The 16,832-nt window shown below is 41.1% G+C and overlaps 1 protein-coding gene across 1 annotated transcript in view; it reads right to left on the bottom strand.

Annotated features, from left to right (window-relative positions):
• Positions 1-1,611: 1,611 nt before the first annotated feature.
• The window catches only part of SNX4 (sorting nexin 4), an 84,030-nt gene continuing 68,809 nt past the window's right edge, over positions 1,612-16,832 (bottom strand). The window contains 4 exon segments of the mRNA XM_081236078.1: positions 1,612-4,578; positions 4,581-4,827; positions 4,831-4,845; positions 4,849-5,478. Coding sequence (XP_081092204.1) covers positions 3,686-4,578; positions 4,581-4,827; positions 4,831-4,845; positions 4,849-5,478 — 1,785 coding nt within the window. The 3' untranslated portion in view covers positions 1,612-3,685.

The following is a 16,832-nucleotide window of genomic DNA, read 5'->3' as shown; positions in this document are numbered from 1 at the left end:
TCTGCGCAGGCGGAACGAAGCCACCGGCATCAACACGTTGAAAAATGGAGGCGCTTAGCTCCACCTGAGGGCGGAGTTTCCGGCCCTCTGACGTCAAAAGGTCAGCGAGTGGACACTCGCGCATGCCCAGTTGAAAGGTCGGTAGTCCGTCCAGTCTCAGGACCAGCTCCGCTCAGACTAGACGCAGCTGACTCCAAGTTCCCGGAAAGCAAGTCGGGCAAAAATGTTATTATTTCGGCTACGTGCTGCGTGGAGGACGTGCAAGCCTTTCCTAGACAACCTTGACTAGTGAAGGCAGGTGAAATGGATTTTTGACTAATGGTTACCCACGGTCTCACGGCTGCCACCAGGACTTGGGGCAATAGGTCCACTGTTCTTCAGTCATCCCCACCTGCCTGAATCAACACAGGGGGAACACTGGTGTTTCTATCAGGCCTGGCCAACATTTTTGATATGCTAATAAGTCCTAAGAGAAGCCAGTCCTTCACGTGTGTGCATGTGTGTATCTATAGATACCTATAGAGATACATATATGTAGAGAAACTTGTGATCTCTCTCTCTTCATAAATATACGAATATATAGTGAATCAAGAAAAGCAGAATTAGGAATTCCCTGGCAGCCCAGTGATTAAGACTCCGTGCTTCCACTGTAGGGGGCACGGATTCCATCTCTGGTCGCGGAACTAAGATCCAGCAAGATGCGCGGCGTGACCAAAAAAAAAAAAGAAAAGAAAAGTAGAATTATGTGATAAAATGTACGTTTGGTTCTTGAGCATCTTTGGGGGTGTAAGGGAAACAGGGAAAATACCCCGGTTCACAGTGGTGATCTTCAGCTTGCTGATGGGAACTTGTGGTGCCTCAACACCAGCAATGAGCAGCCTTCCTGTATCCTGCTTAATCTGGGCCAACCTCTGGAGGGTCATACTTTTTCTGGGTCCTAAGTTTTGAGAAGGATACTTCAAACCAGAGGCTCCCATGTAATATCAGCTCAAGTGGGGTGGAGTCTGGAAAGCACTGAGTGATGGTTGAAAGAACTGGGCATTCAGAGCCTGGACAGGAGCAGACGGGGGGGGAATGTAGTAAAGGCACACACAAAGGCAAGGGATATATAGGTTAGCATAGAAATAAGAGTTGAGTTTTTACCAAAATGTAAGTAGAAGGAAGAAAGATTAGTTACAATGGCCACGACCATAACCGCACATAGAGTTTCATCCTTGGGTCTCCTTTCATCCAGCCTGCTCTCCTCAGTGACTTTGTTCATTCCATCTATCTCCTAATGTCTCCCAAACCCATCTTCAGCCAAGATTCCTCCAGAGCTTCATACTTGTACATCCAACTCCCTCCTGGTCACCTTGACCTGGATGTTCTCATGCATACCAAGCTCTACATGTCCTGAAGTGAACTCTTCACCACATCCATGACCATATTGGGAAGGGCGTCAACTTTTATGGGCTGCATTTTCACCAACCACATCTGGAAGGCAAGGGAGGGTATGGAATGTGTCATTTATAACTAAATGGTAAATGGTTTTCCATTTGCCTCTATCCTTAGAATGAGGTGTTTTCAACTTGGTTGCTCATCGGAGTCACCTGGGACATTTCTAGAAAACGCAGATTTTTTTCAAGGCCCCACCCAAAACTCCATGAATCAGAATCCCAAGAATTTTAAGTTTTTTTTCTTTCAAATTTTGACTCCCACTAATGAGATCAACGAAAGTCCATTATGTTAATTAACAAGTCATAAATTTCACCACTGAAAATTCATTTCTCACATTTATTATAGTCAGTAGGAAAGATCAGGAATTGATTTCGAGGGAATGAATGCCTTGGCTCTTATCACCACTTTTAACCAGAAAACACACCTCTCAACCATTCTCTTGAAATTTATCAACTCTGGGAAGCATTATCCGCTTGATGCCTCCAGAGGGAATCTACCCTTCATTTGACCTCTCTGAGCATCAGATGGTTGATTGCACAGTATTAATTTGTTCTCACAATAATTCTGTTCTTTGGAGAAACTCTTAAATCACTCTCTCTCTCCCTTTCTCTGCCCTGCCCCCCACCAAACTGGCAGCTCAGGAGTAGGGAAAGAAGAGCCAGGGCAGCCAGGAAGGTCCTAACTGCCCGAACAGGCACCAAAAGGTCCTAACCTCCACATTGGCCCACACCAATTTTCAGTGGGCTCCCATGCTGCCCCTTGGCCTGGGGATGGCTCTGAGTTTCCGGCCTCAGATATCTGACAAGAATCTGTCATTTTGTAGCCTCGATGTGCTGCTGGCTGCCTTTCTGTACTTTTGATAGCTTTTCCCTTTGAACAAGCAAAATATGGCTATGCTCACCTTGTGGGCAGGGGTGGGGGGTGAGGATGAGTAAAATGTAGGCAGTTCTAAATGGTAGGTCACTGCCAAATTATTTTAAAACCAGCATGGGAATGTAATTAGACATGAATGTGCTAGAATACACCTCCATTCCTGCATCAGCCGCTCCCTGGGTTACACACTCTGCTTCCCACTCTCAATCCCTTTTTTTTTTTTTTCTGATTTCCCCTACATTTCACAACACTAAGTTTATTAGCAAAATCATATATTTAATATATTCTGGGTCCTAGACCCTTATCAGATATATCATTTGCAAATATCTTCTCCTATTCTGTGGATTATATTTTCACATTCTTGAATAGTCATAAATTTAGCTTTTGATAAAATCTTGCTTTCATACAAATCTATAGATACAGTTAACTTAAATTTGTTACTTGGTATTACATACAGAACGGACGGACAACAAGGTCCTATTGCATAGCAGAGGGAACTGTATCCAATATCCTATGATAAGCCATAATGGAAAAGAATATAAAAAAGAGTGTATATATTGGGCTTCCCTGGTGGCGCAGTGGTTGAGAGTCCACCTGCTGATGCAGGGGACACGGGTTCATGCCCCGGTCCGGGAAGATCCCACATGCCGCAGAGCGGCTGGGCCCGTGAGCCATGGCCACTGAGCCTGCGCATCTGGCCTGTGCTCCGCAACGGGAAAGGCCACAACAGTGAGAGGCCCGCATACCGCAAAAAAAAAAAAAAAGTGTATATATATGTATAACTGAGTCACTTTGCTATACAGAAGAAATTAACACAACATTGTAAATCAACTATACTTCAATAAAAAAAGAAACAGACTCACAGATATAGAGAACAAACTAGTGGTTACCAGTGGGGAGAGGCAAGATAGGTGTAGGGGATTAAGAGGCACAACCATTAAGTATAAAATAAATAAGCTACAAGGATATATCATACAGCACAGGGAATATAGCCAGTATTAATAACTTTAAATGGAGTATAATTTTTAAAAATTGTTTATCACTATATTGTACACCTGAAACTTTCATAATATGGTAAATCAACTATACTCAATAAAAAAGAAAAAGAAAAACAAAACAAAAATTTGTTAGTTGGTTTTTGAAAAAATTCTCTATAAATTTAGATATAATAATATTCCTTATAAAAATTTACTTCATTGTATTAACACATATTCAAATTATCAGATAAATATTTCTTATAGAATGTGGCCTGAACAAAAAAGAATAAAGCCTAAGTTGTGATGGGACAGTTACTTCTGGTTTTGTCACGCGATGCAGGTTGTCATGGAGGGTCTATCAGATTCAGCGGGAAGTGGAAGGTCAAGGGGCACCGCTGTCAGGCTGCATTCTTACTTATTTCACCCAAGAAGTCATAGGTCTGCTCTGAAATGTCGAAAGGTTCATGGAGCCCCACTGGCGACAGCAGAGCCTGGAGGGCGCCCTCGTTTTCTTGGTTTTGCTTGAGGAAGTCGGTGATGACCTTCCATGGGGCAGCGTCGGTCTCCTCCTCCGCCCACCTGAACGGGGGCAGGAGGGCGGAGTGGAGGAGGGGGAGCGCGCGGTCGTGGTAAACCAGGAGGAACACGGCCTTCAGGAGCTCCTTGTCTCTCTTCTCTGATCTTTTTAATGTACTATCTTTCTCAGCCCAGGAACTCCTGAGTGCATCCATTATGTCAGGCTGCTCCAAGAGCTTGGGGAAGGTGGCCAGCACTGGATTCCTAATTAAATCAGCACTGTGCATGCTCATCCTGTCTTTCAGGAGCACCTCTCCAAGAATCCGGTGATAAAATATCAACAAATGAACGGAGCACATACTTCCAATTAATGTTTCCGGCAGTAGACTTAGCATGTTCCTTGATCTTCTGTTCAAAGATCTCAGTTTTACTAGAAGTTGAGGCTGCCTTCTCACTGTCATCATCTGATGGAAAACACTACCATGTGCTCTTCTGGATACTGAAGGGTCCACTTCAACACCTTTTTCATAAGGGGTGCCTCCATTCAAGACGAGTTCATAAGTTTTTGCTGGAATAGGAATTCCACTGGCATCAAAAAGTTTAAGAAACACCCAGCCACAACTTAATTCTCCTCTTTCACCAGTTGAATTGTGAATATAAGAAATTCCAAGTTCAAATAATATTCCAGAATCTGGAGAAGAAGAATTGGACCTGATGAAACAGTCACCATCAAGTAAGCAGGGCAAGATGCCAGTAACCTGGGAGAAAAGGTCTATGTTTTGGGTTTCTTAGGTTGCCATGTGGCCCTGACTGTATGAATGTTGCTCAGAACCTTATTGCCGTCAAACAGACAGAAGCGCACGTGTCTGCTCAGAACCTGGACGCTCACTCCTGGAAGAGGAATCATCTTAGAGCTCCAGAGGGTCAGGCTCAAGGAAACACGACTTGGTCTTGACCTAACAGAGCCCGTTTTAGCATCCCACATTAGATCTCTGAAGGCCAGTTGTGAAGTAGTGAGCTCTGGTTATAAGAAGTAACTTGCTCAAAATTGATTGCCTTGCTCTAGAAGCTGGAAGAGGGTGGAAGGCCTGAACCCGGCAGGAATAGCTCCCATCGTGGTCAATACATCAACGGTGTTAATCTGCTCTGAGATGGCTTTTCGGACAGCACTCCAATGAGAATCCGGTCTTTGTTTAACTTCTGTTCCTTCTGCCGTTTCATCCCCTCCATCTACATCTGCTTCACTAGACTCCTGGCCTTCTTCTTTATTATAGGGCTCCAAGTACGTTCTAGGAATAAGACCTTTGTTTCCTTTGGCATTCTTAGCCATCCACCAACCATCAGGGTTTTTTTCAATTAAAAGGAGAATTTCCCCTTTCTTAAATGTAAGGTCTCCGACTTGCTGAGCTGTAAAATCTCCAACAACAATGTATTCTCCACTTGTGGCTTCTTCTTCTTCTTCTTTTTCCTCTTCTTCTTCTCCTTCTCCTTCTTCTTCATCTTCTTCAGCAGAATTGTCATCGTCCTCTCCTTCAGTAAGCGCCCCAGTTTCAGTGACATTTTCTCTACTTATGGACACAGCAAGTTCCTGCAGTTGGTGGGTAAGCTTATCCAAAAGATTGTGTTCCTCCTCTTTCGTCTGATTGTAACTCCCAACAGGGGCAGGTTCATCAGCCTATGAGAGAATATGTTTTGCTTAATTTTTGAAGAGCATTTTTATTTTCATCTATTGCCTGTTTTAATTGGATACATCTTTGGTAGATATCTCGCCTTTTACTGGCTTCTAGAGCTCCTTTCAATCGACTCTCAGAAAGCAAATCATCAACCTGCTGCTTCAGCTCCTGACTGCGACGCTGCAGGGACTGGAGGGGATCGCGCTGTCGCCTTGCCAGCATCTCCTTCGCCTCGGCCTCAATCCCTTTTTGACCAGTGCTGCAGCAGGAGGCTCAGCCAGAGCCGCTATATGAAAATCCTCACAGGGCAACCCTCTCATAACTAATCAAGAGCTGACTTTTCCTTATGAACACATGCTCAAACTGTAATTAGAACATGAAGTTCACTCAACGTCATTGGAAATACACTATGTACCATTTTATGTAGGATATAAACTTTATTTTTAAAAATTCCCACCAAATTTATCTTACAGAAGTACTCTTACATGAGCATAAAGATGAGGATATTCATTGCATCATTTACAATGGTCCCAGCCTGGAACCCACTCTAATTTCCACCAATGTGAGGCTAATAAATTATGGTCTATATGGAATACCACATGGCCAAAAAGAGATAGAGGTATATGTATTGACATGGAGCCCTCTTCGAGCTATAGTAAGTATGCATGGTATGCTCCCCTTTGTGTGTGTGCAGGGGTGTATACACATGCGTGTGACAATTCCTGCAAGGATACACAGGAACCCAACAAGAGTGGTTACCTCTGTGGAGAGGAACAGGGAGACTGAGGGATGGGAAATGAGAGAGAACGACACAACTTTTCATGTATAGGCCTTTAGCACCATTCTAAAAAAATTTTTAAACATCTCCATATATTAACTTAAAAAAACATTTTAACATTCTCTTGAAATGTCAAATATGAATTTCACAATCTACAAGAAACTTTGATATGTCCTTTAACATTTACATTTATAATACTATGGGATCCTTGATTTTAATACAGTCTTTGATTTGACCTCTTTTACTTCCCTGGGTGGGGATGGGGAAACAGAATTTGGCTTTTTTTTTTTTTTTTTTGCCTTTATGTGCCTATGGTGTATTCTCTGCCTTTTTCTCTGCTTATTATATATTAGGAGGAAGAAGGAATTATTTTTACATTTTTATTACATATTCTGAATTAGCTACTGCCTCACACTATTTCTCCTTTCTTCATCTTGTCACATAAAGGAGCGCAGCATTTGCACCCCAAGCAGTGTTTCTAACATGCAGTGTACCTCACTGTGGTTACTGGAAACCATCACTTTAAGACATTATCTATTAATAAGTGGGGAGGGGCAGCTGTGGACACTGCCCTTTCATTTCAGTATGCTGTAGCCATATTTTGCTGAGAGCCTAATTCCTGATACTTATTTGTTTTAATCTTCTGACTTTAATTTTAGTTAAAATTCTTTGGGGAGCCACATTTGGAGGGAAGATGTGTGGTTTTGTCACTTTCATTACCCATGTCCGTATTCATTCCCAGTGTATTATGCTGTCTAGTACATGTACCAACTTTTTTTTTTAATTGGTGTATAGTTGATTTACTATGCTATGCCAATCTCTGCTGTACAGCAAAGTGACTCAGTTACACACTTTTTTTTTTTTTTTTTTTTTTTGCAGTACGCGGGCCTCTCACTGTTGTGGCCTCTCCCGCTGCGGAGCACAGGCTCCGGACGCACAGGCTCAGCGGCCACGGCCCACGGGCCCAGCCACTCTGCGGCATGTGGGATCCTCCCGGACCAGGGCACGAACCCGCGTCCCCTGCATCGGCAGGCGGACCCTCAACCACTGCGCCACCAGGGAAGCCCCACATATTCTTTTTTTTTTAATATTCTTTCCCATTATGGTTTATCCCAGGAGACTGGATATAGTTCCCTGTGCTATACAATAGGACCTTGTTTATCCATTCTAAATGTAATAGTTTGCACCTACCAACCCCAAACTCCCAGTCCATCCTTCTCCATCCTCCCCTCCCCCTTGGCAACCACAAGTCTGATCTGTGTGTCTGTGAGTCTGTTTCTGTTTTGCAGGTAAATACATTTGTGCCATATTTTAGACTCCACATAAAAGTGATATCATATGATATTTGTCTTTCTCTTTCTGACTTATTTCACTAAGTATGATAATCTCCAGTTGCATCCATATTGCTGCAAATGGCATTATTTCATTCTATTTTATGGCTGAGTAGTATTCCATTGTATACCTGTAGTACATGTACCAACTTTGATAAAGTTCCTATTGGGCCATGTTGTCTGAGGTAGTGATTACTGTTATTTTTCTTTTGGTTGCAAAGCAGTTTGGTATATAGTGATATCTTTTCACAAATATTACTCCTATCATCAGCAGGTATTTAATTAACTATTAATTAAAAATTAAATAGTATATACTTATATTCAACTTCCTGTGATAAACCATAATGGAAAAGAATATGAAAAAGAATGTATATATAACTGAATCACTTTGCTGTACAGTACAAATTAACACAACATTGTAAATCAACTATACTTCAATAAAATAAATTAAAAAAAATTAAATAGTACTTAAAGGTATATGATATAAAATAAAATAAGATGGGATAGTGAGTGAGAGTATGCATGAAATGTGATTGGCCACGTCAGTAATTGTTGGGGCTGGATGAAGGGTACATGGAGATTCACTGTATTTTTCTCTACACTTCTGAATATGTTTGAGAATTTCCATAATAAAATGTTAAAAGGTTTATGATATAAAATAGCTGCCCCTTGCCTCACTTCCACCTATTCCCCATTCCTCACTCCCTTCAATTCTTTTTGCCATTTCTTTGGACATTTATCTTCCTATGTCTTAACAATGCTTCTGGTACTATGTCGTGATTTATCAAGACATACTAGATGAGTATTGGCTCTCTTAACCTCCCCTCCCAAACAACTGCTATAGTTGTTAGCACCATGTTTGGATAAGCTGATTGTCCTATTTCCATTATTATAATCATGTAAATATTTTAACTTCAGATCCAGGTAGTATATTCTGATTATGATTCTCTTCTTACAAAACATTTCTTTTTCTCCTGAATATTTTAATAGACTTGTTTTAATTGCTTAGTTTTCTTTCTAGCTATGGCTAAAACATCCCACTCCAATAGCCTCCAAATACAACATTCCACATTTGTCAAATCTATACAGAAGCCTACAATTCCAACTTTTCCCAGGTGTTCTGCCTCCTGGAGCTCCCCATCTCTAGCTCACCTTTGGACAGTGCCTTCCCAGGACTCCTTCTGACCTTATCCTTGGCGTACCTGTCATCTCCCTTCTATGCTGGATCTTCTTTTTCTGTATCCCATGTTGTCCTGATTTTTCATCAATGCTCCTGCTTTGGTGAACCACATCCTTCAATAGCTGTTTTTTTTTTTTTTCACATCTTGGACTATAAATGCTTTACAATGTTGTGTTAGTTTCTGCTTTATAACAAAGTGAATCAGCTAAACGTATACATATATCCCCATATCCCCTCACTCTTGCGTCTCCCTCCCACCCTCCCTATCCCACCCTCTAGGTGGTCACAAAGCACTGAGCTGATCTCCCTGTGCTATGCAGCAGTTTCCCACTACCCATCCATTTTACATTTGGTAGTATAGATACGTCAATGCTACTCTCTCACTTCATCCCAGCTTCCCCTTCCCCCCCCACCCTGTGCCCTCAAGTCTGTTCTCTACGTCTGCGTCTTTATTCCTGTCCTGCCACTAAGTTCATCAGTACTGCTTTTTAAAATTCCATATATATGTGTTAGCACATGGCATTTGTTTTTCTTTCTGACTTACTTCACTCTGTATGACAGATTCTAGGCCCATCCACCTCACTGCAAATAACTCAATTTCATTCCTTTTTATGGCTGAGTAATATTCCATTGTACGTATGTGCCACATCTTCTTTATCCATTCATCTGTCGATGGACACTTATGTTGCTTCCATGTCCTGGCTATTGTAAATAGAGCTGCAATGAACATTGTCCTACATGTATATTTTTGAATTATGGTTTTCTCAGGGTATATGCCCAATAGTGGGATTGCTGGGTCATATGGTAGTTCTATTTTTAGTTCTTTAAGGAACCTCCATACTGTTCTCCATAGTGGCTGTATCAATCTACATTCCCACCAACAGTGAAGGACGGCTCCCTTTTCTCCACACCCTCTCCAGCATTTGTTGTTTGTAGATTTTTTGATGATGGCCATTATGACCGGTGTGAGCTGATACCTCACTGTGGTTTTGATTTGCATTTCTCTAATGATTAATGATGTTGAGCATCTTTTCATGCATTTGTTGGCCATCTGTATGTCTTCTTTGGAGAAATGTCTATTTAGGTCTTCTGCCCATTTTTGGATTGGGTTGTTTGTTTTTTTGATATTGAGCTGCATGAGCTGCTTGTATATTTTGGAGATTAATCCTTTGTCGGTTGCTTCATTTGCAAATATTTTCTCCTATTTGGAGGGTTGTCTTTTCGTCTTGTTTATGGTTTTCGTTGTTGTGCAAAAGCTTTTAAGTTTCATTAGGTCCCATTTGTTTATTTTTGATTTTATTTCCCTTACTCTAGGAGCTGGGTCAAAAAGGATCTTGCTGTGATTTATGTCATAGAGTGTTCTGCCTATGTTTTCCTCTAAGAGTTTTATAGTGCCCAGTCTTACATTTAGGTCTCTAATCCATTTTGAGTTTATTTTTGTGTATGGTGTTAGGGAGTGTTCTAATTTCATTCTTTTACATGTAGCTGTCCAGTTTTCCCAGCACCACTTATTGAAGAGACTGTCTTTTCTCCATTGTATATCCTTGCCTCCTTTGTCATAGATTAGTTGACCATAGGTGCGTGGGTTTATCTCTGGGCTTTCTATTTTGTTCCACTGATCTATGTTTCTGTTTTTGTGCCAATACCATATTGTCCTGATTACTGTAGCTTTGTAGTATAGTCTGAAGTCAGGGAGCTGGATTCCTCCAGCTCTGTGTTTTTCCCTCAAGACTGCTTTGGCTATTTGGGATCTTTTGTGTCTCCATACAAATTTTAAGATTTTTTGTTCTAGTTCTGTGAAAAATGCCATTGGTAGTTTGATAGGGATTGCATTGAATCTGTAGATTGCTTTGGGTAGTATAGTCATTTTCACAATATTGATTCTTCCAATCCAAGAACATGGTATATCTCTCCATCTGTTGGTATCATCTTTAATTTCTTTCATCAGTGTCTTATAGTTTTCTGCATACAGGTCTTTTGTCTCCCTAGGTAGGTTTATTCCTAGGTATTTTATTCTTTTTGTTGCAGTGGTAAATGGGAGTGTTTCCTTAATTTTTCTTTCAGATTTTTCATCATTAGTGTATAGGAATGCAAGAGATTTCTGTGCATTAATTTTGTATCCTGCAACTTTACCAAATTCATTGATTAGCTCTAGTAGTTTTCTGGTGGCATTTTTAGGATTCTCTATGTATAGTATCATGTCATCTGCAAACAGTGACAGTTTTACTTCTTCTTTTCCAATTTGTATTCCTTTTATTTCTTTTTCTTCTCTGATTGCTGTGGCTAGGACTTCCAAAACTATGTTGAATAACAGTGGTGAGAGTGGACATCCTTGTCTTGTTCCTGATCTTAGAGGAAATGCTTTCAGTTTTTCACCATTGAGAATGATGTTTGCTGTGGGTTTATCGTATATGGCCTTTATTATGTTGAGGTAGGTTCCCTCTATGCCCACTTTCTGGAGAGGTTTTATCATAAATCGGCATTGAATTTTGTCAAAAGCTTTTTCTGCATCTAGAGATGATCATATGGTTTTTATTCTTCTATTTGTTAATATGGTGTATCACATTGATTGATTTGTGTATATTGATGAATCCTTGCATCCCTGGGATAAATCTGACTTGATCATGGTGTATGATCCTTTTAATGTGTTGTTGGATTCTGTTTGCTAGTATTTTGTTGAGGATTTTTGCATCTATATTCATCAGTGATACTGGACTGTAATTTTCTTTTTTTGTAGTATCTTTGTCTGGTTTTGGTATCAGGGTGATGGTGGCCTCATAGAATGAGTTTGGGAGTGTTCCTTCCTCTGCAGTTTTTGGAAGAGTTTGAGAAGGATGGGTGTTAGCTCTTCTCTAAATGTTTGATAGAATTCACCTGTGAAGCCATCTGGTCCTGGACTTTTGTTTGTTGGAAGATTTTTAATCACAGTTTCAATTTCATTACTTGTGATTGGTCTGTTCATATTTTCTATTTCTTCCTGGTTCAGTCTTGGAAGGTTATACCTTTCCAAGAATTTGTCCATTTCTTCCAGGTTGTCCATTTTATTGGCATAGAGTTGCTTGTAGTAGTCTCTTAGGATGCTTTGTATTTCTGTGGTGTCTGTTGTAACTTCTCCTTTTTCGTTTCTAATTTTATTGATTTGAGTCCTCTCCCTCTTTTTCTTGATGAGTCTGGCTAATGGTTTATCAATTTTGTTTATCTTCTCAAAGAACAAGCTTTTAGTTTTATTGATCTTTGCTATTTCATTTATTTCTGACCTGATCTTTATGATTTCTTTCCTTCTGCTAACTTTGGGTTTTGTTTGTTCTTCTTTCTCTAGTTCCTTTAGGTGTAAAGTTAGATTGTTTATTTGAGATTTTTCTTGTTTCTTGAGGTAGGCTTGTATAGCTATAATCTTCCCTCTTAGAACTACTTTTGCTGCATCCCATAGGTTTTGGATCGTTGTGTTTTGTCATTTGTCCTTCTAGAGAACTTTTAATTTCTGTTATTGTGTTGTTCATCACAGTTTGTTTGCTCTTTAGTTCTTCTAGATCCTTGTTAAATGTTTCTTGTATTTTCTCCATTCTGTTTCTGAGATTTTGGATCATCTTTACTAACATTACTCTGAATTCTTTTTCAGGTAGGTTGCCTATTTCATCTTCATTTATTTGGTCTTGTAGGTTTTTACCTTGCTCCTTCGTCTGTAACGTATTTTTTTGTCATTGCATTTTTTTTTTGATGGGTGGGGGGCTGTATTCCTATCTTACTGGTTGTTTGGCCTGAGGCATCCACACTAGAGTTTGCAGATAGTTGGATAGAGCTGGGTCTGGGTGCTGAGATGAGGACCTCTGGGAGGCCTCACTCCAATTAATATTCCCTGGGGTCTGAGGTTCTCTGTTAGTCCAGCAGTTTGGACTCAGAGCTCCCACCACAGAAGCTCAGGCCCAACCTCTGGCCTGGGAACCAAGATCCCACAAAAAATCTGGTGTGGAAAAGAAAAAAAGAAGTAAAAAGGAGCAATACAATAACAAAGAATAAAAAAATAAATAAAATTAGAAAGCTAAAAAATATATTAGGAAAAATAAAAATATAATTGAAACAACTGCAACAAGGTAAAATAAAACCAGAACAGAAAAAAAAAGGGGGGGGGGGCGGGAACAAGCCAAAAGGAGCAGAAAAATAACAAAGTATAAATAAAATAAAATTAGAAAAATAAAAGATTGATTAGAAAAAATAAAAATATAAATGAGTCAACAACAATGAATCAACAAGGTAAAACAGAACCCCAGTCTAAAAGAGGAAAAAAAAAAAAGAAAAGCCTTGGCTATGGGGGGTGGAGTTTAGGTGGGGGGGTAACTGAGGCAGGGGCGGGGTTTAGGGTGGGTGGGACCTAGGCGGGTGGGGGGTGACCTTTGAGCATGGGGCGGGGCCTAGGCTCAGGACCTAAGCAGCCGGAAAAGCCCTTGGGGTGGCGGGTCGGGGGGGGGGGGCTTAGGCGGGGCAATGTTTAAGTGTGGGCGGGGCCTGTGCTTAGGACCTGCGCCAAAGCGGATAGGCAGCATGTCCAAAGGAGGGCCTCTGGAGTGTGGAGTTCTGGAGTTTGGACGTAGGGCCCTGCGTGAGGGTGTGTGGGTGGGGTTTAGGCCCAGCACAGTTGGAGGGGGTCTCGGAGGGGGTCTCAGAGGGGGTCTCCGAGTGTAGAGGTAGGGCCCTGGGTGCGGGTGTAGGGGCGGAGCTTGGGCTCTGTGCAGCAGGAGGGAGGCTCCAAGGGCAGAGGATTAGGCCCGGGAGCCCAACAGGCTCCCCAGTGCCTAAGGGGACAGGGAAAGCACTGGCCCCGTTCCCTTCCCTTTGCACCCCTCCCCCACTGTCTCCCCCAGGGTCTCCCCCATCCCTGCTGGACCCCTAACTGTGGGTGGGTCCCGCTGGGTGTAGGAACTCCTCCTCTCCACCAGCCACCTGTCGGGGTACCGGTCCCGTAGGTCCGGCCTTTACTTTTGGTCCCCATCCCTCCCTCCCACTCCCTCAGGACCCGTGGGCAGAGGATCAGGCCTGGGATCTCAGCAGACTCCCGGGGGCCCAAGTGGGCAGGGGAAGCCTGGCCACGCTCCCTTTTGATCCTCTGCCCTCCCAATGGTCCAATTTCCCCCTTTGGAAGTAGGATCCCTTCCCCTCCTCCAGCCACCCCTCAGGGGCGCCAGTCCTGCCCTGCCTCCACTTCTCCTCCCCCTCACTCCGCCCCACCCCACCTGTCCTACCCAGTTGCTGGGGGTTCCTCCCATCCCCTTAGGTGTCCGTGGTCCCCCGCCGGTGCCTGGTAGGTGCCCTAGTTGTGCCGAGAGGCGAATTCCGCGTCCTCCTAGTCTGCCATCTTGACTCCGCCCCTCCAATAGCTTCTTGAGACAAGAGTGTATAGGAAGAGAACTTTTTGAGACTGCACATCCAAAAAGGTCTTTGTTCTGCCTCACACTTGATTGACAGTTTGGCTGTCAAGTTGGAAATAGTTTTTCTCCAGAATTCTGAAGGAATTACTCTATTCTCTTCTGGCATCCAAGAAATTTTGCTATTGAGAAGCCTGATGCTGTTCTGATGGCAATTTTTTTTATATTAAATGTTTTCCTGGCGACTTTTATTCATCTGAAATTTCATGGTAATGTGCAATGGTGGTCTCCTAAGCATATGGAGAAAGGGTCAGGACCCGGGCATCTAACTGCTCTTGGTATATAGACTTTCCACCAGCCCCTCCCCCGACCCAACTCCACACTTGTTCCTTCTTACCAGTGTACCTGTTTCCTCTAATTCCTGAGTCTTTCTCGGATTCTGCTGTGCAAATTTGCTTTCTCATTAGTAGCCCCAGCTATAGGCACAGAAGTTTGAGCTGCCACCGTTTTGCTTAGTCAATTAATACTCCTCCATCTTTTTCTCTTCCAAAATTTTGTGAACATTTCTTGTACACAGTTTCTCTTCTGTTTCCTTTGTCCTTAATGGTACTCAAAAAAAAATTTTTTTTCCTTACTTCCATTTTAGAGGAATTTTGAGAAGGTACAAAGATAAACCCAAAGTACAGTCTAAATCACTATAGTATTTAATAGGAAATCTTCTACAATATTTGATGAAAGCCTCATTAATGTTATTTTTGTTATATTATTGAATTTCCATCTTAATTTCTGCATAATTATCCATATACTCATCTTTATCATTAAAGCTTAACATAAAATTTGCTTTTGATATAAACTTGCAAACTTGAAATTGTACTAAGAAATTGGTATTACCTAATTCCCTCCTTTCCTTCCCTTTTTTTGTATAACTGCTGAATTTTTGTATATTTTCTGAATAACTGTACCAAAATAGATGTTTGGCCAGGCCACCGGCTTAATAGCTAGTAATATTCCACATTATATAAATATATATATTTCGTTAACACCTCACTACTCAAAGTGTGACCAGTAGCACTGACAGTATCTGGGAACTAGTTAGAAATGCAGACTCTGAGGCTCCACTCTATCAAATCAGAATCTATGTTTTAACTAGATCCCCACGTGACTCACAAACACATTAAAGTTGGAAAACTAATCTAGTATTTCACCATAGCATGCCCCTCTCTCAGGTTTCCCCTTCTTGCTCCCATTCCCAGAAGTACCCAAGACATTTTCCTTTCAAATGTCTTACAACTTGAGTATGATGAAAGTTACCTTTTCTACCCCTCCCCCATCCTCACGGGTCTGTCCCAGAGGGTCTCCTCCAGGTCTCTGCTCCTCTGAAAGGGAAAAGCCTTGAAAAGTACACACTCTAGAGCCATGTTACTTGGGTTCATTTAAACTCCAGCTCTAGCAGTTACTAGCTGTGGGACCTTGGGCAAGCTGAGTATTTAGGAATTTCTCCATACACACACAGGTGTGTGAAAGGATGTTTTATTCATTTGGACTTTTGCTACTGAATCAACTGGTTCCACCTTCATCTGGGTATGATTTTATAAATATTTGCTGAATCAACAGATTCCCCAAACCTTTTGGACTTGTGGAGTGCCCAGGAAGTGAACATACTTCCTGTTAGAGCTTTAAGAATGAGGGATCCATCTTCTTCAAGGTTCAACAAATATTCTGAGAAAAATGAGCACAGGGAACAATAGGGGAGGGAGATAGGTGAAGGGAGAAAGCCAGACGAATTTCAGCATTGGTGGGAGGAGAGGGGGAAATAGGGACAGATATTGTCTAGAGAGCAATTGTCTAATGATGGACTTAACTTTCCCAACATTAAGTATGATGGTAGCTGGAGGTTTTCCACAGATGCCCTTTATCAGACTGTTTCCTTCTATTCTTAAGTTTCCTGAGAGTTTTATCATGAATCAGTGTTGAATCTTGTCAAATGCTTTGTCTACATGTATTGAAATGATCATGAAGTATTTCCTTTATTCTGTTAATATGGTGGTTATAGTTATTGACTCTTTTAATTTTAAACTAACCTTTCATTCTGCAATAACTCTACTTGCTCATAAGGTATTATGCTCTTTACATATTGCTGGATTCAATTAGCTAATAGTTTAATGATTTTTGCATCTATGTTCATGTTATATATTGATATGTCACTTTCTTTCCTTGAAATGTCTTTTGCCAGTTTTGGTATTAGAGTAATACTTGTTCTCATTTTTTCAAAAAATTGGTAAAAGTATTCCCTTTTCCCTATTTTCTGAAAATTTATGTAGAATTAAAGCTTTTCTTCCTTAAATATTTGATAGAATTCACCAATAAAGCCGTGTGGACCTGAAGTTCTTTTGCAGGAAAATTTCTGATAATAAATTTCTTTGATATAAGGCTATTTACATTTTCTGTCTCATATCAGTTTTAGTAAGCTATTATTTTTCAAGAAATTTGATGACTTCATCTAATTTATTGGTTAAAATTTGTCCACTATTATCCTTTTAGTGACTGTAAGATCTATAATAACATCCACAATTTCATTCCTGATAGGGATAATCTGTGCTTTTTATTTTTCCACCGAGTTTTTGCTAGAGGTTTAACTTTATTACTCTTCTCAAAGAACCAACTTTTGGCTGTGTTAACCCTATGATTTACCTGTTTTCGGTATCAC

This window comes from Mesoplodon bidens (assembly GCF_964165515.1).
Source record: "Mesoplodon bidens genome assembly, chromosome: 5".
NCBI classification, from domain to species: domain Eukaryota; kingdom Metazoa; phylum Chordata; class Mammalia; order Artiodactyla; family Ziphiidae; genus Mesoplodon; species Mesoplodon bidens.
Note: the sequence above shows the minus strand (reverse complement) of the source record. Positions and strands in the feature narration are given on the sequence as shown.